The sequence below is a fragment of the Pan paniscus genome, chromosome 6 (genome assembly GCF_029289425.2).
Source record: "Pan paniscus chromosome 6, NHGRI_mPanPan1-v2.0_pri, whole genome shotgun sequence".
Classification (NCBI taxonomy): Eukaryota; Metazoa; Chordata; class Mammalia; order Primates; family Hominidae; genus Pan; species Pan paniscus.
In genome coordinates this window covers 44,523,964-44,551,558 of record NC_073255.2, presented here as the reverse complement: position 1 = coordinate 44,551,558, position 27,595 = coordinate 44,523,964, and the positions used below count along the sequence as shown (strand labels likewise).

General features: G+C 45.9%; 1 protein-coding gene and 1 pseudogene across 7 annotated transcripts in view; one reads left to right on the top strand and one right to left on the bottom strand.

Annotated features, from left to right (window-relative positions):
- URGCP (upregulator of cell proliferation) overlaps positions 1–27,595 on the bottom strand; it is a 50,756-nt gene that overhangs the window by 22,811 nt on the left and 350 nt on the right. The window contains exon 2 of one of the 7 annotated variants that reach the window (XM_055115866.2): positions 12,213–12,330. The exons of 2 other annotated variants lie outside the window; for them this stretch is intronic. Coding sequence is in view for 2 of the 5 variants with exons in the window: in XM_034963971.4 (XP_034819862.2) it covers positions 8,059–8,072 (14 nt within the window). In the remaining 3 variants the exon portion in view is untranslated. Of the gene's footprint in view, positions 1–5,623; positions 5,861–8,058; positions 8,237–12,212; positions 12,331–27,595 lie in introns of those variants that run through there. 4 more of the 7 variants (XM_034963973.3, XM_034963971.4, XM_034963970.4 and 1 more) reach the window with 4 other exon arrangements.
- On the top strand, positions 12,337–21,671 carry LOC100980322 (tubulin gamma-1 chain-like; annotated as a pseudogene).

The window sequence follows — 27,595 nt, the reverse complement described above, 5'->3', positions numbered from 1 at the left end:
CATGCCAATAATCCCAGGACTTTGGGAGGCCAAGGTGAGAGTATCACTTGAGGTCAGGAGTTCCAAGCCAGAAGTTCAAGACCAGCCTGAGCAACACAGTGAAACTCCACTCTACAGAAAATTTAAAAATTAACTGGGTCCAGGAGCATGTGCCTTAAGTCCAGTTATTCAGGAGGCTGAGGTGGATCGCTTGAGCCCAGGAGTTTGAGGCTGCAGTACACAGCAGCCTGGGTGACAGAGCAAGACGACCCTGTCTCAAAAATAAATAAATAAATAAATACATTTATTTTAATTTAAAAGAAATCTATTTCTGGATTTTCAGAGAGGAAAGAGTTAAAAAAAAAAAAAAAAAGGCTGGGTGTGGTGGCTCATGCCTGTAATCCCAGCTCTTGGGAGGCCAAGGCAGGCAGATTACCTGAAGTCAGGAGTTCGAGACTAGCCTGGCCAACGTGGTGAAACCGTTTCCACTAAAAGTACGAAAATTAGCCAGGCATGGTGGCGCATGCCTGTAATCCCAGCTACTCGGGAGGCTGAGGCAGGACAATCGCTTGAACCCGGGAGGCGGAGGTTGCAGTGAGCCAAGACTACACCACTGCACTCCAGCCTGGGCAACAGAGTGAGGCTCCATCTCAAAAAGTATATATATATATTTATATAAAATTTTTATATAAATATATATTTATAATATATGCCTTATTATAATACAAATATAAATATTTATATTTATATATAATAAAAAATTTTTAAAGGAGTATTCTATCTTAGGCAGAAAGGCTTAATTTTTTTTTTTTAAGAGATGAGATCTCACTATGTTGCCCAGGCCAGTCTCAAATCCTGGGATCATGTGATCCATCTGCCTCAGCCCCCCAAAATGCCAGGATTATAAGCATGAGCTACCATGCCTGGCCTTTAATATAATTTTAAAAGTCAATTCTCTCTAAATTAACCTATAAGTAAATTGAGGTTCAAAACCAGTTGATTCTGTGAAAAAATATTTATGAAATAACAATCAGGAAAATTTTGAAAAAGAACAGTGAAGGACAAAACTTTCCAGAAAATAGAACATAATAATTAAATAGTCTAAAATAATTTAAGGTTGCTCATGAATATACAGAGAAATCAGTAAAAGGAGATCCCAGAAATAGGTCCAAATGCAGTCAAAAATTTCATCACTGATCTAGGTCGCTTTGAGTATCTGGAACTTAGTCAATCACAAAAACCTGGAAAAAAAATTAAGGTAGGTCCCTACCACTTCATTCACCCAAATGAATACCAACTGGATCTAAGATTAAGTTTTTAGTGCCCTAAAAGAAAGTATTAGAGACTCTAAAAAGTCACAATAGGCTAAGTGTGGTGGCTCACGCCTATAATCTCAGCACTTTGGGAGGCTGAGATGGGAGGCTCTCTGGAGCCCAAGAGTTCAAGAACAACCTGGGCAACATAGTAAGACCCTGTCTCTACAAAAAAAATTTCTTAAAATCCACAATAGCCAGGTGTGGTGGCATGCGTCTGTAGTCCCAGCTACTCAGGAGGCTGAGGCAGGAGGAATACCTGAGCACAGCAGATTGAGGCTGCAGCAAGCCATGTTGTTGCCATTGCACTCCAGCCTGGGAGACTGAGCAAAACTCTGTCTCAAAAAGAAAGAAAGAAAAAAAAAAAGTCAGCCGGGCGCGGTGGCTCATGCCTGTAATTCCAGCGCCTTGGGGAGGCCAAGGCAGGCGGATCGCTTAAGGTCAGCGGTTCGAGACCAACCTGGGCAACATCGTGAAACCCCATCTCTACTAAAAATACAAAAATTAGCCAGGCATGGTGGTGCACGCCTGTAATCCCAGCTACTCAGGAGGCTGAGGCAGGAGAATCGCTTGAACCCAGGAGGTGGAGGTTGAAGTGAGCCGAGATCGCACCACTGCACTCCAGCCTGGGCGACAGAGTGAGACCCTGCCTCAAAAAAAACCAAAACAAAAAAAAAAAAAAAAAAGAAAAAGAAAAAGAAAAAAAGTCACAATTCAGCGAATTTAAAACAGAACCACCACATCTGACCTACAGTGAGAAGGATGCTCCTAGCATACAGGTAGGTCTCTGTCTCTTTTTTTTAAAGACAGGAGACAGGGTCTCATTGTGTTGCCCAGGCTTAAGTGCAGTGGTATGATTATGGCTCACTGCTGCCTCAAACTCCTGGGCTCAAGCCATCTTCTGCCTCAGGCTCCCAAAGTGCTGGGATTACAGGCGTAAGCCACTGCACCCGCCATTAAATCCTTTAAAGGAAGAGCTCCTTCTAAGTTATTCCATTTTCAGGCATTTTTTGTTAAGCCATAATTGAAGGTATCGTCCACTCTGTCAACACAGCTTCTTACTCATGTGGGCCATGTGAGCCCATCCTTACTTCAGCTTTATCAAAGGGTTCTGGAAGATACTGCATGTGTTCTGTAATCACAACAAAAACTACAGAATCCAACACTTTTGTTTGTGCCTCAGCAACCAAATTTAAACCAACTGTAATCATCCTGAATTGGGTCATTTTGCATTTTATCTTAAACTGCTTAGCCAGGCCTAGGAGCCCTCCTCTCTATACTAGAAATAACAGTACTTATTGAATAGGTTGCTGTGAAGATTAAATAACTTAATATACGCAACAGCATTTAGAATAGGGCCTGACAGCACACTTGTTGGGGGTGGGCAGGATCTAAATTTAAAAGAACATTCCCTAGGACTGGAAAGTCCCCGTCACTCGTGGTTCCGGATGAGAGGCTCTCCCCTGAGCTGGGGTGGGCTCTTCAGTCCATCCCCATGGAGAGGTCAACGGCATGGCTGTTGCATCCCATGAAGTCCTGGTGCACTCTGCCACCCATGGGCAGGTGAGTGAAGTTTGGAGAGCTGTCCTAAAGAACCAGGGACACTTCTGGCCTTTTCTATCCCTGCTAGTTCTCCCGTACGTCCAGCGTAGGGAACACTCTGGGTGGCTGCTGGCTTTTTGGGCAATCCCACATCCGTGAGCAGAGAGCCAATACAAAGTCTCAGTCCTGCTGGCAAAGCTAGGTCCCTTCTGCAGAAGTCACAGCAGCTACTGAGCAAGATAAGGGTCCTGCTGGACTTCTCCCAAGAGCAAAGATACATCTTGTTTGAGTTCTTAATGCTTCCTTCTCAGCGTGGTTTACGGGGCCCCCTTTCCCCTTCCCCCAGTGTGGCCAGAGGACCCATCTTTCACCCAGTGTAGAGGGCCTGTGAGCTCTAGGGCTGTGGCCTGGCCCATTCAGACCAGGCCGGGCCTCCAGTGGGAAAGCTGAGCCTTTCCCTTCCCACAAAATGACAGTGGTGGGAGAGAATCTTCCTGGACAGCAAAGACAAAAGGTTAAAAGTCAAGTCAGGTACTTTTGACAGCCAATGGATGTTAATGGGGGTGCTTTCAGCTTCCAAGGTAGATGAGTCCTTGAGAATTCCCAGGAGCTGAGATGTTCCTGAGAGGAGCAGCCAGGAGGGTGGATGAGGTCTCCAGCTGAATGTTTAAAGGAACAGTGGGCTGGGGAAAGGACCTGAGGAGGTCACAGGGGAGGAGAGAGGAGCAGGCGAGAGGAAAGAAAAGGAGTGGAGGGGAGGAACGGAGACAGAACAGAGAAGGGAGGAGGAGAGGGAGGAGGAGGGGAAGGGAAGGGGGAGGAGAAGATGGTGGAGAGGGAGGAGGAGGGGGGAAGAAGAGGGGCAGGTGCCAAGGTGCGTGTGCCCTCCTTCCTCAGGCAAGGACTCAGTCCACAGAGGAACAACTGGCCTTGGGTTTGTCGTCCAGTGATGGCTTCTCCTCTACCCCCAATTAGCCACACATTCCTGGGTTTCAATCACTCAGTCACCTCATCCACTACCATGAGTCCCACCTCTATACAGCTAAGCATTCTCCACAGCCCCACTCGGACCCCACAGGTCCTTCCACCCATTCTGTGTCCGAGCTCCTCCCTTCTAGGGCAGGTCTTACTCCATTTCTCCTGGCCAGAAAGGGACCATATTTTCTGAAACAAAGCGCTGAGGAGTGAGAGTTACTTATGGAGATCAACTTACTTGCTGTTACCCACTGGATCAAAGAAAAAAGCGGAATCTTTCTAAGGGAATACAGAGGTCAGGGATGAAGTTTCTATCTTTAAAGACCGGGTAAGCGAAGATGCCATTAGCATCCTATTTCTTGACTCAATTATTCCATCAGGCAGGCAAAACTTTTCATGTATGATGTCATCATGTGTTGGGAGGTACAGAGAATCCTTAAAATCTGGTGGTGGCAGGGAAGGTGGTACAATCATTTAAGAGGATCATTTGGCAGCATCAAGTTACAACAGGCAGGAAGAACAAAAAACAAAAGCAGGCCCTCTGCTCAAGCAGTCCAAGTCTTTGCATGTACTCTACATGTCCAGAGTGAGACACAGATGGGCAGCATTATCTTAGAGAAAACCGGGAACATTCTTAACTGAATAATGTAACCATGCCATGGAATATTATATGTCTGTCAAAATGTAGGTAGACTGGGCACTGTGTAATGTGCTTATAATTCCAGCAATTTGGGAGGCCGAGACAGGAGGATGGCTTGAGCCCAGGAGTTCAAGATCAACATAGGCAACATAATGAGACCCCCATTGCTATTAAAAAAAAAAAAGAGAGAGAGAAAGAGAAAGAGAGAAAAAAAAATGTAGGTAAATCAAAAACAAAAAACAAATGTATGTGGATCTGTTCCTTGTTCTGGCATGGAAAGAATTTCAAGGCATATTGTTGGGCAAATAAAGCAAGCTGCAGAACAGTATGATAGCATTTATGTAAAAACAGAGCAAGGAACAAACTTAGTATGTAAATGCAAAGGAAAACATCTGTCAGGGTACCCCACCAAACTCAGATGGGAGGGAGGAGGGATGCTAGTTGTTTCTGTAAAGCTGTCACTCTGATAAGAATAAGTGACTATTTAAAATCTTTTTAAGATTTTAAGATCGGTGGTCTATGTAAAGCCAATTACACTTGATCTTTATTTATTGTTTTTCAAATTATCCATCAGTAACAATCTGAAAAATATAGACTTCACACAGGCAACCCAGGTTAAAGAAACTTGAGGAGCTGTATGTAGTGTAGTTGGAAATGAAAATCTGGAAATTTAGGATGAATAGTTGTAACATTGTTAAGGATAAGAGCCCCTTTGAAAATCTGTTGAAAGCTACAGACCTTGCGCCCAGGAAAATTACACACTACTCCCAATGCTGCATACAATTTCAGAGAACAAAGGGACCCCCAGAAGCCCATCCATGAATCATGGAGCCTAAGTTAAGAACCTCTGATTCAGACAAAAGTTAAAGCCACTAAAACAGATGTGACCATGCAGAGAACATGTGTTGGGACTAGCGGAGATGGATTATAGAGCCCATGGAAACCCCAACAGTGAAAGAGCAGGCAGAGGAGCTGGCAGACAAGGAAGATCTGGGCAGTTGTGAGACAGCCAAGCAAGGGGCAAAGACAAGAGATGAGCTGTTGAGTGAGGCCTGTTCGAAAGAGGGGAGATGGCAGCATGAACTGCTCCCTGTCTTCTGCCCTCTCTGCCGTCTCTATACTGCTGTCACATTGATTCTCTGAGAGCTCCACCAATGCAAATAGTGTCATTTACCTTCAGCGAGTGGTGGGCAGTGAGTCCACAAACGGGACCAGGTCCCATCATCTGGTCCCAGTCTCATCCTCTGGACTTGTCTCCACTTAGCTCCAAACACACTGGGCCATGGGGCATTTCTCAAACACATCTTTTCCTTTGATGCCTTCATTTCCTTTGATTGCCATTTCCTTTATTTAGCACAATGCCTGGCATATTCATAAGGTCCTCAAAAATGGTCAGCGTTTCTTCTTTCCTTCCCAACTCACGGAGATTGTCACTTAATAAAAACATCAATTTGGAGACTCCTCTATGACTAGCCCAGTCCAGATCACCAGTCCCTTCCCATCCCTGCCCTTTATCTGTGGACTTGCTCCCTAAGATACCTAGTGCAGTAGCTTAAATGCTTGCTAGCTGGCTGACTGAGATAGCCCTGAGGGTCTCAGGAAGCACTGTCTTCCTAGCTAGACTCTGATCTACCAGGGAAGCCTGTAGAAGTGGACACTTAGGAGCTATGTTTGCCAGTGTACATAATATGTGCATAGCTTACCCCACAAAATGAAATAAAGCAACAGTCATGAGTCACTTAACAACAGGGATACATTCTGAGAAATGTGTCATTTGGCAATTTGGTCCTTGTGTGAGCATCATAGGGCAAACTCACACAAACCTACATCGTAAGGTGTACTATGCACCTAGGCAATATGGTACAGCCTGTTGCTCTTAGGCTACAAACCTGTACAGCATGTTACAGTATGAATACTGTAGGCAACTAACACAATGATAAGTATTTGTGCATGGGACCACTGTCATATAACGTGGTCCTCCGCTGTCATTTTGTGGTGCATGACTTGTATACTAAAGGTTTTGAGACCTCAGCTTTTGCAATGGATATCCCGCAGAAAATTATAGATTACAAACTGCAGACTCATGGGGGTCACACAAATAATCACAACCGCAAATACCAAATGTCACCAACTACAGGGACACAGTTTAAGCCCTATTGGCTCACAGAAACACCAGTGAAGCATTAAGTCCACCTCTGACCCATGTCTACAAAGTAGTGTACTTGGGCACCAAATGCACCACTATTTTTTTTTTTTAAAGCTTCGTTCAGGGCAGCCCCACACAGGTTCAGCCACCCTCAACATTGCCTCCAGGAGGCTCTGCCCCACCCTTTCCTGATAAGGGGGAAAGGAATGCTGCAGGACCTTGAACCCCTAGGTCAATCAGCCTGGCCTTCCCAGGGATGGTTCCCTGCTTACTCTATTCATGAGCTCAAAGTGCTGGGTAGTCAGCTGGCAATGAAAAGGCCTGGTCCCGGAAATGACCACTGCCCCAAAGCCTAGAAAGACAGCAGGCGGGGTTCAAATTCAGCTTGCTTCATTCAGGCCCACTGTACTGAGCCAAATCACCCCAGGGCATGGCTCAGGCCTCATCTGGAGGAGGCATGAAATCCATGATCCCGGCCCCTTAGCACCGTCCCCTCCCCACCCCCACCACTGAACACACACCTGGAAAGCTCTTTGGGAACTGTTCTGAATGGCTATCACAGCCACTAGATCCAAGACCCTCTGAATGATGGGTAACAGTCAAAGAAGAATTTTAACAACTAAAGCGATGACCTTGAGCCTAATTTCTTTCTTTGTAAAATGAAAGTGTTGGACTGTCATTCCCAAATTTCAGTACTAGTAAAATTATCAAAACAAAAAACAAAAAAATAATGAATTACTGAGGTTTTAGTTTGCCAAGTGAGAATTTTTTCTCAAAAATTACAAACTATATGTGTCGCCATCATTTCCTAAAAGGAATAACATTTAAATCAAAAAAGTTGAAAAGAGGTAATATCAAAATAAGCGCAGCCACCCCAAGGCAGGCCGGTAGGCAATGGCCCCGACCAAGGAGATCCCGGAGCGGCTCTCCGGCTGTCAGCAAAGGGTCTGCATCTGCCCGGATCCTGACATTCTGGGTACGTCTCAACGACGCGGCAAACAAGCGTCCACTCCCAACGCGAGCAAGTTTAAAACCCAGGAACATCGATACCAGGCGCCGGAGTGAAGCATTTCCAGGCCTCCGCGGGTTGCCCCGGGCCGCGGCGAGGACCCGCACCCCGGTTCCCCAGCCGCTCGCCGGGTCCTCGCTCCCGCCGCGCCCCGGGCACCTCCGGGCCTCGCGCCCTCCCCGGATCCCCTAGGCCCGCGTACCCCGACCCCCGCATCCCGGGGGGCCGCTGTCCTCCGCCGGCGCCCCCGCCCGCCCCCCACGCCCGCGCGGCCGCGGCCGCCCAAGGTCGGCGCGAGCGGGCCGTGGGCCTGGTGGGCCTGGCGGGCGGGGGCGCCCCTGGCCGGGTCCGGGCCGCATCCCAGACCAGAGCCCGCAGGCCAGAGCCGCTCCGGGTCCCGCTCCCGTTCCTGCCGGCAGCCGCGGGGGCGCAGGGCCTGCGAGGCGGCACTCACCCGGGCGACGCCATGAGCGCAGCGAGGTCTCCGCTCCCGCCTCCTCCGCTTCCTCCGCGCGGCCGCGGCTCGGCGCCGGGGAGGGGCCTGGCCCGCCGGCCGCCCGCCCGCTCCGGGACGCGCTCCAGGGGTGGAGGTGGGGTGAGGTGGGGTAAAGTGGGCCCGGGGTCCTCTCGGAGCAGCCCGGGGACGGCTGGGGCGGGGTGGGGGCGGGGCGGCCCAGGTCAGCCCGCAGCCCGCCCAACGCCCACCTGCCCAGGTGCCTGGAGGCCGGAACTCGCCGGGCGGTGCCTGCGGTGCCAAAAGCTGCAGGATAACCTGCCCCAGGGCCTCACTGAACTTCACACCTTTCTGTAATTGGAGTTTAATTTCTGTAAGAAAAGCCTTTTCTTTAGCCCTGAAGCGTAAGGCCTTATTATTAAGCAAAACAATAACTTTCCTACTTCTTAACTTGCAGTGCGTGTTGGACGAGTTGCTGGCCTCTCTGAGACGGTACCCATTGTAAAATGTGTATAAAGTGGCCTTGTGAAGCTCTAGGCAATGCGAAGCACTTTTATTATTCTTTATAGTGTGTTATTAAGTAAAAATAATGAATCTGCAGTTCCTCCAGTGAGGTTTCACAACTATTCTTACAAGTTATGAGTCCTTAGGCAGGTAGATTTTTCAGCTTCAGTTCTTCTCTCTGCAAAATGAGTTTCCAAAAATGATCTAAGTGAAAATGCTTAATAAAAAGCTCTGGACAATGTAAACCATTGTTGATAACATTTTTAGTATTATATTAAATATCACTGGCCGAACGCAGTGGCTCACGTCTGTAATCCCACCACTTTGGGAGGCTGAGGCAGGAGGATCGATTGAGCCCAGGAGTTTGAGATCAGCCTGGGCAACATATTGAGATGACCCCCTGCCCGCCCCGCCCCTGTTTCATTTTTAAAAATAAAATTAAAGTTAAAAGTAAAATATCATTAACAACCACTATTTAAAAATGTTTACTACTATTAAGAATACAAGACAGCAAAGCAGTGATTAAAACCTTAGCTCTGAAGCCAGAATACCTGTGTTGGAATCTGGGCTCCACCAATTACCAGCCCCAGGAGCCCCTGCAAGATAGAACCTTTCCAGGGCCACAGTTCCTTATTTGAAACATAAGGCTAAAAATAAGTCCCTTCCTCTCTGTGAAGATTAAATGAATTAATATTTGTAAACATTTGTAACTATTTTTAAATGTTAGTAAACATTGCGTGATGCATGGTCTCTTTTCCTCCTGGGAGAATCCAGTCAATGTTTCTGAGCCTCCTTGTCCTCTTCGGTAAAGAAATTCATAACTGCTACCTTGAGTTCAGAAGATCATTAATGCTCTGTAAATGGGAGCTGATAGGTAAAGCCACGGGAAACACCCAAAATAAGGACAAATCCAGGAGGACCAGAGTTAGGAAGAGTTTGAGGAATGGGAAATCCTAAATCCTAAATGCCTGATTCAAGGGAGTAATGAAATGAAGGAGATCAAACTAAAAGAATTTTTTCTTTCTTTCTTTGTCTGAGACAGGGTCTTGCCCTGTCACCCAGGCCAGAGTGCAATGGCGAGATCTTGGCTCACTGCAACCTCCACTTCCCGGGTTCAAGCAATTCTGCCTCAGCCTCCCAGTAGCTGGGACTACAGGCGCCCACTACCACACCTGGCTAATTCTTCTATTTTTAGTAGAGACAGGGTTTCCCCATGTTGGTCAGGCTGGTCTCAAACTCCCAACCTCAGGTGATCTGCCTGCCTCAGCCTCCCAAAGTGCTGGGGTTACAGGCGTGAGCCACCATGCCTGGCCTAAATAAGCATTCTTTTAAACATAAGGATACATGTTTACTGACATAAAATCTGGTTCAGAAACCAATAACCCCAAAATATGGCACTTTAACAAGCTGAACTGAAGAAGCCTCAAGGTCTCTCTGATCTCCCTCCCCACTGGTTTCTCCCAAAACACAAAATGTCTTTATCTGCCTAAAGTCCAGACCCTCCAAGGAGAACAACTGTTTTTCTTGCCCTCCCTGTAAGACCAAGAATGTAACCACTCCTGAAAAGACCCTTTCATAGGATAGCGTACAAGTTAATCTCTGTGCCCTGATCCATTCCTTCTCCCTAGTAATCCTTTATTGCCCCTTGAAAGAATTCCTCTTTCTCCCCTCCTGTAAGTTGTTTTGCCAAGATGGTCTACAAGCTTCTGAACCTTGTTGGGTGGTGGGAAATCATTCTGTAATTCTCCCTGTGCACACATTCATAAAATTTGTATGCCTTTTCTTCAATTAATCTGCTTTTTGTGAGTTGATTTTTCAGTAAATCTTCAGAGGGCAAGGAGAAACTTTCCCGTGGCCCGTACACTTAACATGAATTTTAGCATCCCACTATATGGTTAGACCATCATGTTTAACCAACCCCTACTGTTGGACATAAATATTGCTACCAGTATTTCATTATTATAAGGAATGTGAGTAATAAATATCCTTATAGCCAAAACATCCCATAAACATCAATGATTATTTCCTTATGCCAAATTTTGAAGAGTTGAATTTCTAGATCAATAGGATATCAGTATTTTAAGGCTCTTCTGAAACATACTCTGTGTATGTGTATGTGTATACCTACACACATACACAAACACACTAATATACATATACTTACATAATACACATACACACATATGTATACATATACCTACACACATATATACAGACACACAAATATACACATACACAACATATACACACATATATACAGATTGCCTTCCCAGCACAATCACCTGATATTCCTAGTTTTCCAAAACACTGTATAACTTTTACAATTTTTCAAAATCATTGCCAACTTCATAGGTTAAAAACCAGTATTTTAGGCCAGGTACGGTGGCTCATGCCTGTAATCCCAGCACTTTGGGAGGCCGAGGCGGGTGGATCACTTGAGGTCAGAAGTTTGAGACAGCCTGGCCAACATGGTGAAACTCCATCTCTACTAAAAATACAAAAATTAGCTGGGTGTGGTGGCGTGTGCCTGTAGTCCCAGCTACTAAGGAGGCTGAGGCAGGAGAATCGCTTGAACCCAGGAGGTGGAGGCTGCAGTGACTGCAGCCACTGCACTCTAGCCTGGGTGACAGACTGTCTCAAAAATAAAAATAAAAAATAATTTAAAAATAATAATAATAAATAAAATTGGCCAGTGCTGTGCCTCACGCCTGTAATCCCAGCACTTTGGGAGGCTGAGATGGGTGGATCACTTGAGGCCAGGAGTTCAAGACCAGCCTGGCCAACATGGAGAAACCCTGTTCTCTACTAAAAATACAAAATTAGCCGGGCGTGGTGGCGCATGCCTGTAATACCAACTACTCGGGAAGCTGAGGCAGGAGAATTGCTTGAACCCAGGAGGCAGAGGTTGTGGTGAGCCAAGATTGTGCCATTGCACTCCAGCCTGGGCAACAAGAGCCAAACTCTATCTCAAAAAAAATAAAAGACACCCTGTTACAAGAAACATATAAGATAATTGTAGGCTGGGCATTGTGGCTCACACCTATAATCTCAGCACTTTGGGAGGCCAAGGCAGAAAGATCACTTGAGGCCAGGAGTTCAAGACCAGCCTGGGCAACATGGTGAGAACTGATCTATTTATTTGTTTATTTATTTATTTATGAGACACGGTCTCACCCTGTTGCCCAGGCTGAAGTGCAGTGATGCAGTCATGGCCCACTGCAGCCTCAACTTCCCAGCTCAAAGTGATTCTCCCATCTCAAACTCCTAAGTAGCTGGGACTACAGGCATGTGCCACCATGTCTGGCTAATTTTTTTTTTTTTTTTTTTTTTGTAGAGACAGTATTTCCCCATGTTGTCCAGGCTGGTCTCAAACTTCTGGGCTGAAGCAATAACCTGCCTCAGCCTCCCATAGTGCTGGTATTACAGATGTGAGCCACCATGCCTGGTCCCATCTTTTTATTAAAAATTTACACTAAAATTTTTTTTCAAAAAGTCCTGACATGGTGGCTCACACCTTTAATCCCAGCACTTTTAGAGGCTGAGGCGGGAGGATCACTTGAGCCCAGGAGTTTGAGATCAGCCTGGGAAACATAGTAAGACCTTGTCTTTACAAATAATAAACACAATTAGCCAGGTGTGGTAGTGCATACCTGTAGTCCCAGCTACTCAGGAGGCTGAGATGGGAGGATCTCTTGAGCCTGGGAGGCTGAAGCCACAGTGAGCCAAGATTTCACCACTGCACTCCAGCCTGGGTGACACAGCAAGACTCTTTCTCATAAAAATAAATAAATAAAAAGAACATTACATATTGATAAGAGTCAATTCACTAAGAAGACATAACAATGATAAACATGTATAAACCAAACAAAAGATCCCCCAAAAATATGAAGCTAACATTGACAGAATTAAAGAGAAAAAATACAGACTTCTACAATAAAAGTTGGAAACTTCAATACCCCACTTTCAATAATAGTACAATCAGACAGGAGAACCATAAGAAAATAGACAGCCTGAACAGCACTATAAATAAACTGGACCAGCCAGTCGCGGTAGCTCACACCTGTAATCCCAGCACTTTGTGAAGCCAAGGCAGGTGGATCACTTGAGGTCAGGAGTTCGAGACCAGTATGGCCAACATGGTAAAACCTCGTCTCTACTAAAAATACAAAAATTAGCTGGGTGTGGTAGCGCACACCTATAATCCCAGCTACTCGGGAAGCTGAGGCAGGAGTATTGTGTGAACCAAGGAGGTGGAGGTTGCAGAGAGCTGAGATCATGCCACTGATTCCAGCCTGGGTGACAGAGCGAGACTCCATCTCAAATAAATAAATAGGGCCAGGCGCGGTGGCTCACGCCTGTAATCCCAGCACTTTGGGAGGCTGAGGAGGGTGGATCACCTGAGGTCAGGAGTTCAAGACCAGCCTGGCCAACATGGTGAAACCCCGTCTCTACTAAAAATACAAAAAATTAGCCAGGCATGGCGGTGGATGTCTGTAATCCCAGCTACTTGGGAGGCTGAGGCAGGAAAATTGCTTGAACCTGGGAGGTGGAGGTTGTAGTTAGCCAAGATCGCATCATTGCACTCCATCCTGGGCAACAAGAGTGAAACTCTGTCTCAAATAAATAAATAGGACCTAACAGACATATGCACAGCACTACTGAACAACAGCAAAATACATGTTCTTCTCAAATGCACATGGAACACTCTCCAAGATAGACCATATGTTAGGTCACAAAACAAGCCTTAATACATCATAAAATAATAAAATCATATAAAGTATCTTTTTTGATCATAATGGAATGAAACTAGAAACTAGACCTCACAACAGGAAGAAAACTAGAAAATTGACAAATGTGTGGAAATTAAAGAACACCCTTAAGCAACCAATGGACCAAAAGAAAAAAAACACAGGAAATTAGAAAATACCTTGAAAAAAAATAAAATATACCAAAACTTATGGGATGCAGTGCAGTCAGTTCTAAGAGGGCAATTTATACTTTAATGCCTATATTTAAAACAAAGAAAGATCTCAACTCAATAACTTAGCTCTATACCTTAAAGAAAAAGAAAATGAAGAGCAAACTATATCCAAAGCTAGCAAAAGGAGGGAAATAATAAAAATTAAAGTAATATAGGCCGGGTGTGGTTGCTCATGTCTGTAATCCCAGCACTTTGGGAGGCCGAGGCTGTTGGATTACCTGAGGTCAGGAGTTCCAGACCAGCCTGGCCAACATGGTGAAACCCTGTCTCTACTAAAAATACAAAAAATTAGCCAGGCGTGGTGGCGCACGCCTGTAGTCCCAGCTACTCGGGAGGCTAAGGCAGGAGAATCGCTTGAACCCAGGAGATGGAGGTTGCAGTGAGCTGAGATTGCACCACTGCATTCCAGCCTGGGCAACAGAGCAAGACTCCGAAATCAGGAAGTGTAAGTCCTCCAGCTTTGTTCTTTTTAAAACTGTTTTGGCTGTTCAGGATCCCTTCAGATTCCATATGAACTTTAGGATGGGTTTTTCTATTTCTGCAAAACCATCATTGAGATTTTGATAGGGATTACATTGTATCTGCAGATCACTTGGGGTAATAGTGACATCTTAACAATACTGTCTTCCAATTCAACTCATCAACATAGGACGTCTTTCCTTTTATGTATTTATTCTTTAATATTTTGTAGCAATTTGTATGACTCCCTTCAGCATTTCTTGCAGGACCAGTCTATTGGTAATGAATTCCCTCAGCTTTTGTTTTTCTGTGAATGTCTTAATTTCTCCTTCAATTTTTTTTTTTTTCTTTTTGAGACAGAGTCTCACTCTGTTGCCCAGGCTGGAATGTAGTGGCATGATCTCAGCTCACTGCAACCTCCACCTCCCGGGTTCAAGAGATTCTCCTGCCTCAGCCTCCCATGTAGCTGGGATTACAGCCATGCGCCACCATGTCCAGCTAATTTTTATATTTTTAGTAGAGACAGGGTTTCACCATGTTGGCCAGACTGGTCTCCAACTCCTGACCTCAAGTGATCCACCCACCTTGGCCTCCCTAAGTGCTGGGATTACAGGTATGAGCCATCCTGCCCAGCCTCTCCCATACTTTTGAAGGACAATTTGCCAGATATAAGATTCTTGGTTGACAGTTTTTTTTTGTTTGTTTTTTGAGACGGAGTCTCGCTCTGTGGTCCAGGCTGGAGTGCAGTGGCGTGAACTCGGCTCACTGCAAGCTCCGCCTCCTGGGTTCACACCATTCTCCTGCCTCAGCCTCCTGAGTAGCTGGGACTACAGGCGCCTGCCACCACTCCCGGCTATTTTTTTTTTTTTTTTGTATTTTTAGTAGAGACGGGGTTTCACCGTGTTAGCCAGGATGGTCTTCATCTCCTGATCTTGTGATCTGCCTGCCTCGGCCTCCCAAAGTGCTGGGATTACAGGCGTGAACCACCGCACCTGGCCCTGACAGTTATTTTCTTTAAGCACTTTAAATATATCACCCCACTGCCTGCTAGCCTTAAAAGTTTCTCATGAGAAATCTGCTGATAATCTTATTAAAGAGCCCTTAAATATGATGAATCACTTCTCTCTTCACACTTTCAAGATTCTCTGTTTTTGGCTTTTGAAAGTTTTATTTTATTTCATTTATTTATTTATTTTTGAGATGGAATCTCGCTCTGTTGCCCAGGCTGGAGTGCAGTGGCATGATCTTGGCTCACTGCAACCTCCGCCTCCCTAGTTCAAGTGATTCTCCTGCCTCAGCCTTCCAAGTAGCTGGGACTACAGGTGCACATCACCACGCCCAGCTAATTTTTGTATTTTTAGTAGAAACAGGTTTTTACCATGTTGGCCAGGCTGGTCTTGAACTCCTACCCTCAAGTGATCCACCTGCCTTGGCCTACCAAAGTCCTGGTATTATAGGTGTGAGCCACTGCACCTGGCCTATTTTATTTGTTTTTTATAGAGACTATCTTGCTCTGTCACTCAGGCTGGAGTGCAGTGGCGTGATATTAGCTCAAGCTGATTTCTTGGGCTCAAGCAATCCTTTGGCCTCAGCTCCCTAAGTAGCTGGTACTACAGGTGCTTGCCACCACACCTGGCTAATTTTTGTATGTTTTGTAGAGACAGGTTTTGCCAGGGTGGCTTTTGAAAGTTTAATTATGGCTGGGTGTGGTGGCTCACACCTGTAATCCCAGCACTTTGGGAGGCTGAGGTGGGGTGGATTGCTTGAGCCCAGGAGCTTGAGACCAGCCTGGGCAACATGGTAAAACCCCATCTCTAACCACCCTCAAAAAAAATTTAGCCGGGTATGCTAATGCATGCCTGTAGTCCTAACTACTTGGGTGCCTGAGGTGAGAGCATCTCTTGAGCCTGGGAGATGGAGGTTGCAGTGAGCCAAGATCATACCACTGTACTCCAGCCTGGGTGGCAGGATGAGAGTGTCTCAAAAAATAAAAAATAAGAGTTTAATTATGTGTCAGTGTGGGTCTCCTCTCTGAGTTCATCTCACTTGTGTTAGAGGCATTTGAATCACCGCAACTCCATCTTGAATAGAGGCTGAGTAAAATAAGGCTGAGACCTACTGGACTGCATCCCCAGATGGTTTTGTTCCTCAGATTTGGTAATTTCCATTGTTCTATCTCCAAGTTCACAGATTCTTTTCTCTGTTCAAATTTGTTTTGAATCCCTCCAGTGCATTTTTTATTTGTTATTATACTTTTCAGCTCCAGAATTATTTTTCGGTTTCTTTGTAGGTTTTCTATCTCTTTACTGATACTACTGATAGAGATAGGAGACGGCCATATGCCGCACAGGTCATGGTGCACAGGGTACTTCCCTAAACATGCCCATGGTGAAAAATTCTGTCCCTTAACACATATGCAGTAAGAGAAATCAATGTGGAGCAGCTCAGACTAACGGCCCGCATGCGCACTGAAGAATGGGGGTGGAGCCACCAGGAATTCACGCCTTATGCTGGGAGAGGAGCCTGGCCTCTTCAGCTCATGTGTGTTGGCCTGGTATTCAATCTGTGAGGTGGGAGCCTGTTGGCAGGACCCTCTCTTTTTTGCTGAGATGAGAACTTTCTTTTAATAAATTCTGCTCTCCTCACCTTTCACAGGTGTCTGTGTGCCTAATTTTTCCTAGTTGTGAGACAAGAACCCAGATTTTAGTGGAGCTAAGGAGCAAAAAATCCTGCATCATTTTGGTGGCCCATACAGGGACGTGAGGAGGGATGAGTAAAATGCACACCAAAAAAATCTGTTTCCCTTTCCTTTTTGAGCTTTCTTGTCCTCAGCCTTCTTCTGAGGATAGAGGAAACTGCACCCCCTCACCCCACTGCTCTCAGGGACTGGGAATGTCAGCCTTGGTCCAACTCAGCCTTTTCTATGGCATTTTCCTTCTTTTTGCAGGACTGTAATGGCACTTATCTTTTACAATATTGGGGGTATTCCACCCCCACCCCAATGGCTGCAGATGCATGCGTGGTACGGACAGGCAAGTGGTGGCTCCCTGCCCCTCCCAGCTGGGGCTGGGGCTCATGGCCCAAGGGCCCCATGTAGCTGTCTGTCCAGTGTTCCACACCACATACCATGGAGTCTTCTCCTCCTCCTGCTGAGGGGTCCAGCTCAGTCCAAACCCCAGGGTAGAAACAGCAATTAAAAGTTTCTTGGCCAGGCGCAATGGCTCATGCCTGTAATCCCAGCACTTTGGGAGGCTGAGGCGGGCAGATCACCTGAGGTCAGGAGTTTGAGACTAGCCTGGCCAACATGGTGAAACCCCGTCTCTACTAAAAATACAAAAATTAGCCGGGCATGGTGGCATGCACCTGTAATCTCAGCTACTCGGGAGGCTGAGGCAGGAGAATCACTTGAACCTGGGAGGTGGAGGCTGGAGTGAGCCAAGATTGTGCCACTGCACTGCAGCCTGGGCAACAACAGTGAAACTCCATCTTAAAAAAAAAAAGTTTCTCTCCCTGTTGGAGAAACTCATTTGCATAAGAATAAAAGGTTTGTTCTCCGGGCATCTTTTTCTTTTCTCCATCCTGTCAGCAGTTAACAAAGCCCTGCATTTAAGCTGTTTTTCTTTTCCTTTTCTCCACCAGGCCAGGAATAGGTTGGCGCAAAAGTAGTTGCAGTTTTTGCTATTACTTATAACGGCGAGGACTGTGACTGTTTTTGCACCAACCCAATAACATGGCCCTGCAACTAGAGGGGGCTTCTCTACGCTACAGGCTTTTTTCCTTTTAGAAGACGTTTTACTCAGCCAGGATCCCAACTCAGAAGACACCCCTTTTCTCTCCCTTGTTGGAGAAGGACTCAATTCCACAGCTTGACCTTAGCATTCAGCTTGATAAGGAGTCCATGCAACATCCTGAGGCAGTTATTTTGACCCAAACTCAATTCCAAGCTTTGGATCGAAGCCCTAGGAAAGAAAACTGGATCTGAGGGATCCAGAGGCAGACGACAACAGAAGTGAAAAGGTACAGCACAGGTAAGCATGACTATTTCTGCGGATTAAGCCAAGCCTCATTTCATGGATAAAGGTCATGCTAGTATCCATGGCATAAATGAGGTCTAGGGAATGCAAAGGCTATTGACAACAGAGAAGATAAGGCATATATGGGTAAGAGCAGATAATCCCACTCCCTACCCACCCACCCCCACATAACATGGGTGAAAGCCACTTTGACACCCATGGGAGGCATCCTGTCATGGTTGCCGGGACTCAGGGATACAAGGGCAAAAGAAAGAGGGACGCCTTGCTTTCTCTCCCTCATGTACCTCGGGTATTTGCTAGGAAGAGAAGGGAACCAGGGACGCCTTGCTCCCCTCTTTCTAGATGAGTAGGCATACATCTTTCAAATGCATCCTGAGTCCTGGGGCTCCTTTAAATAAATGCCTTCTTATTCCTTTCTCCTCCTCTGTCCTCTCTTTACAGATGGGTGATTGTGTCCCCATGCTGTGGGATGCTCTCCTGGGATGTATCCTCCAAACTGGGAGAAGTTAATTTCCTAAACCTTAAACTGGTTGGCTTGGGATTGAGCTCAGCAGGGAGGGAACTCAGAAGCCTGACGTGTCAGCAAAAGGGTAGGAGTTTTTTTGTTTTTTGTTTTTTGTTTTAACCAGTCAGGATTTTGACCTCTGTCTCCCTAAACAAACCAGAAAGGGAATGATAAGGATCACTGTTTATATTATCTGTAAAGTTTTAATTAATAAAAAAGGATTTGTGAGGTTGGTCTTAAGCTGTAGCCAAGCTGGTGTGCTCTGCATGTCTCTCCGTATAGTTCTGTCAGAAAGAGGGGTACCTTGGGATGGGATGTGGGTCTAGGGCTCCATAGGCCTGCTGTTGAAGCAAGCCCAGCAAACTGGCCAGTGGCAAACTTTGCTGCAGGCCTCCATCTGGTTTTACGTCCTTGGAAGCGTGACCTGTAACCACATGGCAGTGCTTTGTTTTAGCTTCTGCCATTTTACAGTGGCAGCCCGGGTTCAATCCTGGCTTAGGGAATGAGTCCTTTCTGGCTTGATATCTTTGTGACCTTTATCATTTGTTGATTCTCTTCCCCTTCATGAACCACCTTAAATTTTCCTTTCTCTGAACACCTGGGAGGTTACCTTTGGTAATGTTCAAAAGCCAGAAATATTGGCTGCTTGGCATGGCTAATGTTGGGTAATAAACGATTTAAAAGGATTTTCTTGGCCAGGTGTGGTGGCTCATGCCTATATTCCAGCAACATAGTGAGACCCTGTCTCTATAAAAAATAAAAAATTGGCTGGGCATGGTGGCATGTAGTCCCAGCTACCCAGGAAGCTGAGGAGGGAGGGTTGCTTGAATCCAGGAGGTTGAGGCTGCAGTGAGCCATGACTGTGCCCTGTATTCCAGCCTGGGTGACAGAGCAAGACCGTCTCAAAAAACAAAACAAAACAAAACAAAAAACACAGCTGGGCATAGTGGTTCACGCCTGTAATCCCAGCACTTTGGGAGGCTGAGGCAAGTGGATCACTTGAGGTCAGGAGTTCTAGACCATCCTGGGCAACATGGCGAAACCCTGTCTCTACTAAAAATACAAAAATTAGTTGGGCATGATGGTGGGTGCCTGTAATCCCAGCTACTCAGGAGGCTGATGCAGGAGAATCACTTGAACCCAAAAAGCAGAGGTTTCAGTGAGTGGAGATCACACTGCTGCACTCCAGCCTGGGCAATAGAGCTCAAAAAAAAAAAAAAAAGAAAGAAAGAAAAAAAGGATTTCCTTTCCCTTTCCTTTTCCTTCTCCTTTCCCTTTCCTTTCTTTTCTTTTTTAGATGGAGTCTTGCTGTGTTGCCCAGGCTGCAGTGCAGTGACATGATCTTGCCTCACTGCAACCTCCGCCTCCTGGGTTCAAGTGATTTCCAGCTAATTTTTGTATTTTTAGTAGAGATGGGGTTTCACCATGTTGGCCAGGCTGGTCTTGAACTCCTGACCTCAAGTGATCCGCCCACTTCGGCCTCCCAAAGTGCTAGGATTACAGACATGAGTCACCACACCCAGACCCCAAAATAGGATTTTCTTAAAGAGCGCTCAGCTTAATTAAAAGTGGATATCTGGGGGGCTGGCACGCGGCAGCATTGCGGGTGGGAGCGGCTGCAACTCTGGTGCCTGAGGAGCGATGCCAAGAGAAATCATCACCCACAATTGGGCCAGTGCAGCAATCAGATTGGGTTCGAGTTCTGGAAACAGCTGTGCACTGAGCATGGTATCAGCCCCAAGGGCACCATGGAGGAGTTCGCCACTGAGGGCACTGACCACAAGGACATCTTTTTCTACCAGGCAGACAATGAGCACTACATCCCCCGGGCTGTGCTGCTGGACCTGGAGCCCCAGGTGATCCACTCCATCCTCAACTCCCCTTGTGCCAAGCTCTACAACCCAGAGAACATCTACCTGTCGGAGCATGGAGGAAGAGCTGGCAACAACTGGGCCAGCAGATTCTCCCAGAGGGAGAAGATCCATGAGGACATTTTTAACATCACAGACCAGGAGGCAGATGGTAGTGACAATCTAGATGGCTTTGTGCTGTGTCGGTTCATTGCTGGGGGGACAGGCTCTGGCCTGGGCTCCTACCTCTTACAATGGCTGAATGACAGGTATCCTAAGAAGCTGGTGCAGACATACTCAGTGTTTCCCAACCAGGACAAGATGAGCAACGTGGCGGTCCAGCTTTATAATTCACTCCTCACACTCAAGAGGCTGATGCAGAACGGAGACTGTGTGGTGGTGCTGCACAACACAGCCCTGAACCAGATTGCCACAGACCAGATCCTGCACATCCAGAACCCATCCTTCTCTCAGACCAACCAGCTGGTGTCCACCATCATCTCGGCCAGCACCATCACCCTGCGCTACCCCAGCTACATGAACAATGACCTCATAGGCCTCATCGCCTCACTCATTCCCACCCCATGGCTCCACTTTCTCATGACTGGCTACACCCCGCTGACTATGGACCAATCAGTGGCCAGCGTGAGGAAGACCATGGTCCTGGATGTCATGAGGTGGCTGCTGCAGCCCAAGAACGTGATGGTATCCACAGGCTGAGACCGCCAGACCAACCACTCCTACATCACCATCCTCAACACCATCCAGGGAGAGGTGGACCCCACCCAGGTCCACAAGAGCCTGCAGAGGATCCGGGAACGGAAGTTGGCCAACTTCATCCTGTTGGGCCCCACCAGCATCCAGGTGGCCCTGTCGAGGAAGTCTCCTTACCTGCCCTTGGCCCACCGGGTCAGTGGGCTCATGATGGCCAACCACACCAGCATCTCCTCACTCTTCGAGAGAACCTGTCGCCAATATGACAAGCTGCGGAAGTGGGAGGCCTTCCTGGAGCCGTTCCGCAAGGAGGACATGTTCAAGGACAACTTTGATGAGATGGACACATCTAGGGAGATTGTGCAGCAGCTCATGGATGAGTACCACATGGCCACATGGCCAGACTACATCTCCTGGGGCACCCAGGAGCAGTGAGTCCCCCAGGACAGGGACCCTCATCTGCCTTACTGGTTGACCAAGGCCCTGCCTGACTGACCACTCACTTAGAGCACAGATCAGGGACCTCACACATCTCTTTCTCATATACATGCATTTTCTGTTAGCCTGCGAACACATTACTTCTCCTCTTATGAGACTATTTATCTTTAATAAAGCAGTGGATATAAATAAATTTTTTTTAAAAAGTGGATATCTGGGGGGAGTGCAGTGACACACTGGCAATCCCAGCGCTTTGGGAGGCTAAGGTGGGCAGATCACCTGAGGTCATGAGTTCAAGACTAGCCTGGCCAACATGGTGAAACCCTGTCTCTTCTAAAAATACAGAAAAAATTAGCTGGGTGTGGTGGCACTTGCCTGTAGTCCTAGCTACTCAGTAGGCTGAGGCAGGTGAATTGCTTGAACCTGGGAGGCGGAGGTTGCAGTGAGCCAAGATCGCACCATTGCACAACGGCCTGGGCAACAGAGCGAGACTCTGTCTCAAAAACAACAAAAAAAGCGGATATTTTAAAAACCTTTATGTTTTTCTCTTTTTGGATCTTGTTTTTCTGGAAAAAGATTTTTTTCTCAGTTGACTGAATTCCTTTTCTCCATTTTGTCTTGCTACCCTTAATGCATGCACGAGGCCCTAAAATAATTTCTGATGGCCTGGGACTCCTTGAGAAGAACAGAAAAGGTGCCATGCATGCCATTTTGGGAAAAACCTCTGTTTTTCTCATGAAAACCCAGCAATTAAAAGCAGATAGGTCCCCCTCAAAATCTGTTTTTGTCTTCCAGCTATCACCATGTATTCGGCCCCGAAAACTGCATGCTTTTCTAGCCCTGCTCTTAAAGGGCCCCACTCGAGGCCAATAGTCCAATTAGGAGATTGGCGAACAGAAAATCTTGTAACTACTGGATCTGCTTCTGTTTGTCTGTGCAGTTATATGTGTTGTGTGTGATGTCTATAAAAAAGAGAGCTCTAGGCCGGGCACGGTGGCCCACACCTGTAATCCCAGCACTTTGCAAAACCGAGGCGGGTGGATCACGAGGTCAGGAGATCGAGACCATCTGGCTAACACGGTGAAACCCTGTCTCTATTAAATATACAAAAAAATTAGCCGGGCGTGGTGGTGGGCACCTGTAGTCCCAGCTACTCAGGAGGCTGAGGCAGGAGAATGGCATGAACCCAGGAGGCAGAGCTTGCAGTGAACTGAGATCACGCCACTGCACTCCAGCCTGGGCGAAATAGCGAGACTCCGTCTCAAAAAAAAAAAAAAAAAAAAAAAAAAAAAAGAGAGAGAGGTCTAATTAACTGGCCTAAAGGAAAATAAGTGCTTTGATCAGATATTTTTGAAGGGAAAATAAAAGCTGTAATACCTTTTAGTTCATGTGACTTTAATCCTTGAGAAATAAAAACAGTCTTAAAGATTACTGGTAAAATGCAAATGTTGTGAACAGGTGGTCTAAATTATACGGGACAGATATTAGGTTTGCTAAATGTTTTACAGTTATAAACTTCTTCTTTGGACTTTGAGAACTGTTCAACTTGCCTACTTTACAACTTGGCAAGGCCCAGGACTTGGCAAGGGACTCGGTAAGGCTCTTAATCTTAGCAAATAATCATTAATCATATAATCTCAGTAAAATGTTCTAAGAAGGAATGGACATGGAAATTTTTGTCTAGGGTTAAAGGATTATTTTAAATTAGATAAGATAAAGCTAAAGGTTTAAACAAGTTGTGGAAGGTTTCTTGCAAAAGAAATTCTGTGTGTGAACACTAAATTCAAAAGGGTATTATGTTTTTCTGTAAATAATTGAGCATTGAAATACAAGCACGAGGTTTTCTTTTTCTTTTTTTTTTTTTGAGATGGAGTCTCGCTCTGTCGCCCAGGTTGGAATGCAGTGGCACGATCTTGGCTCACTGCAACCTCTACCTCCCAGGTTCAAGCTATTCTCCTGCCTTCGATTCCTAAGTAGCTGGGATTACAGGTGCAGGCCACCATGCCCAGTTAATTTCCGTTTTTGTTTGTTTGTTTGTTTGAGAGGGGGTCTCGCACTGTCACCCAGGCTGGAGTGCAGTGGCGCGATCTTGGCTCCTGGCAACCTCGACCTCCTGGGTTCAAGCGATTCTGCCTCAGCCTCCCGAATACCTGGGATTACAGGTGTGCACCATCACACTTGGATAATTTTTGTATTTTTAGTAGAGACAGGGTTTCACCATGTTGGCCAGGCTGGTCTCGAACTCCTGACCTCAGGTGATCCACCTGCCTTGGCCTCCCAAAGTGCTAGGATTACAGGTGTGAGCCACCATACTTGGTATCACTTAACTTTCTGAGGAACTGCTAAACTCTTTTCCAAAAATGACTGCACCATTTTATAGTCACACCAGAATGTGTGAGGGTTCCAACTTCTCCACATCTTTGTCAACACTTGTTGTCTGTCCCTTTAATTACAGCCATCCTAGAGGGTGTGAAGTGGTATCTCATTATGGCTTTGATTTGCATGTCCCTTATAACTCATGATTATTATTTTCTTGAGACAGGGTCTTGCTCTGTTTCCCAGGCTGGAATGCAGTAGCGTGAATGGGGCTCACAGCAACCTCAACCTCCTAGGCCCAAGCAATCATAGCTGGGACTACAGGCATGTGCCACCGTGCTCTACTAATTCTTAAAATTTTTTCAAGTATCTGCTTTTGGTGAAGAAAAAAAAATTTTTTTCTTGTAGAGATGGGGTCTTGCCATGTTGCCCAAGCTGGTCCTGAACTCCTGGATTGGGTGATCCTCCCACCACAGTCACCCAAACTGCTGGGATTATAGATGTAAGCCACCACACCAGGCATTTTTTTTTCTCTTTCTTTCTTTCTCTTTCTTTCCATCTTTCTTTCTTTCTTTCCTTCTCTCTTTCTCCTCTCTCTCTCTCTTACTTTCTTTCTTTCTTTCAGAAGGAGTCTCGCTCTGTTGCCCAGGCTGCTGGAGTGCAGTGGTACAATCTCGGCTCATTGCAACCTCTGTCTCCCAGGTTCAAGCGATTCTCCTGCTTCAGCCTCCCAACTGGCTGAGATTACAGGCATGCACCACCATGCCCAGCTGATTTTTGTATTTTTAGTAGAGATGGGGTTTCACCATATTGGCCAGGTTGGTCTCAAACTCCTGACCTCATGATCCGCCCTCTTCGGCCTCCCAAAGTGCTGGAATTACAGGCGTGAGCCACTGTGCCCAGCATTTTTTTTTTTTTTTTCCCAAAGAGACAGGGTCTTGCTCTGTCTCCTGGGCTGGAGTACAGTGGCTCAATCATAGCTCCCTGCAGCCTCAAATTCCTGGAATCAAGCAATAATCATACCTCAACCTCCCGAATAGCTGTGCCCTCAGATGCACACCACCACATCCGGCTAACTTTTAAATTTTTCTGTAGAATCAGGGGTTCGCTATGTTGCCCAATCTGGTCTCAAACTCCTGGCCTCAAGCAATCCTCCAACCTCAGCTTCCCAAAGTGTTGAGATTACAGGCCTGAGCCACCACACCCAGCCTGATTTTTTAAAAATGTGCTTATTGTCCAGTTGAGTATCTTCTTTGAAGAAATTTCTATTCACATCTTTTGCCCAGTTTTTAATTGGGTTATTTGTCTTTTTTATTGAGTTCTAAATGTTCTTAATATACTCTGCATCTTAGACTGTACTGAGATATTATTATTTCAAACATTTTCTCGCATTCTGTGTGTTGTCTTTTTGTTTTCTAGTTGGTATTGCTTGAAGCACAAAAGTTTTAAACTTTCATGTAGTCAAATTTATCCATTTAAAAATCTTTTGTGTATTATTATTATTTTTTTTTTTGAGACACAGTCTCGCTGTTGCCCAGGTTGAAGGGCAGTGGTGCAATCTCAGCTCACTGCAATCTCTGCCTCCTGGGTTCAAACAATTATTGAGCCTGAGCCTCCCAAGTAGCTGGGACTACAGGTGCATGCCACCACACCTGGCTAAATTTTGTATTTTTTGTAGAGATGGGGTCTCACCATGTTGGCCAGGCTGAGCTCAAACTCCTGGCCTCAAGCAATCCACCTGCCTTGACCTCCCAAAGTGCTGCGATTACAGGCATAAGCCACTGCACCTGACCAATTGTGTATTATTCTTGCAACATTTCTGTACATCTAAAATTATTTCAATGTTAAAAATGAAACATTACATATAAGCATGCTAAAAAGTTTAGAAAACTATGCACTAAACTACCAACAAGGAATAGAAACAGAATTTTTCATTTTCTATTCTATGTTTTTTTCCTGAATTATATAAATGATGCAAATTCTCTGTAGAAATTTTAGAGATTAACACATTAGTAAACCTACCATCCAAAAGTAATATTTTTGAGATTTGAGACTTCAAAACCACCATATATATTATTAGCACATAAATAACCATTTATATATTCTTACACAAATATATCAACATTTATAAAATCTAGAATCACTTGTTTTATGGGGAGGGAAGGCCATGTCAATAATGTAGGAGGATGGATGGCCCATGGACTAACAAAAATTTCTGTTGTCAATGTTTGACACCAAGGGGAAGTGCTTGACTTGGGCTGTTCAATGGGTGATGCTTGAGCTGGCTTTGGAAGGTGAATGCTCTAGTCAAGGAATGTAGATGCTGTGGTGATGGAAACACTTGATAGTCAGGTGGGCTGGAGGTAGGAAGGAGAAGGTAAAGCTGGAGGATACTTTATTTTGAGTTTTTGTTTTTTTGAGACAGGGTCTTGCTTTGTCTCCCAGCTTGGAGTGCAGTGGGGCCATCACAACTCACTGCAACTTTGATCTCCTGGGCTCAAGTGAGCCTCCCAAGTAGCTGGGACTACAGGTGCACACCACCATGCCCAGCTAAGTTTTGTAATTTTTGTAGAGACAGGGTTTCACCATGTTGCCCAGGATGGTCGAGAACTCCTGGACTAAGGGATCCACCCACCTCAACCTCCCAAAGTGCTGGGATTACAGGCATGAGTAACTGTGCCCGGCCGAGGATCCTGGATTTTGAAGGCCCCTGGATGACAGTGAATGTGATGCTGTAGGCCACGGGGCTTCCTTGAAGAGTTCTGGGTAAGGATGCAGTGTGGTAAGCTTTATATTTCAGACAGTTCATGAAGTTGTGTGGAGGACAGATTGGGGGAATGGGAGCGTGAAAGCCAGGGACAAAGCTGGGCAACCATTGAAATGTCTATAATACATTTTATATGCTGACTGAGTACAAACATAGAGGTGACCATGTGTCTTGGCTGGCTGGAGACAATTCTAGATTACAGCGTTGGTCCCAGAGTAATTATATTAACAGCCACTTTCATGCTCAAACATGTCTCAGTCTGAAGATTAAATATCATCTACATACACACACCAACAAAACTTCCACAATTCTTACCTTTACTATGTGAAATGCACTGATATTTTATTGTTTTTTTATTTTTATTTTTTATTATTTTTGAGACAGAGTCTCGCTCTGTCACCCAGGCTGGAGTGCAACAGTGTGATCTCAGCTCACTGCAACCTCTGCCTCCTAGGTTCAAGTGATTCTCGTGCCTCAGCCTCTCAAGTAGCTGGGATTACAGGCATACGTCACTACGCCCAGCTAATTTCTGTATTTTTAGTAGAGACGGGGTTTCAGCATGTTGGCCAGGCTGGTCTCGAACTCCTGACCTCAAGTGATCCGCCTGCCTCGGCCTCCCAAAGTGCTGGGATTATAGGCGTGAGCCACCTCGTCTGTCTTTTTTTTTTTTTTTTTTCAAAAAAATGTTGGTTGCAACCTATTAAATTGATTTCGTGACACACTAGTTCATAACCCTCAGTTTGAACAACTCTGACCTAGACGCCTGCCAAGTCTTGGGAAAATAGGAAGGAGACAGATAATTAAGTTTGGGAGATGCATAGTCTAAGGCCAGGGTTCTCAACGTTGGCAGTGCAAGATCACGTGAGGTACGACTGAACACGGAGATCTTCAAAACTGCGGAGAGTTTTGCGTGTGCACGTATGCACAGACATCTACATGGAAATGGCTGTAACGCATCCAGCCATAAGG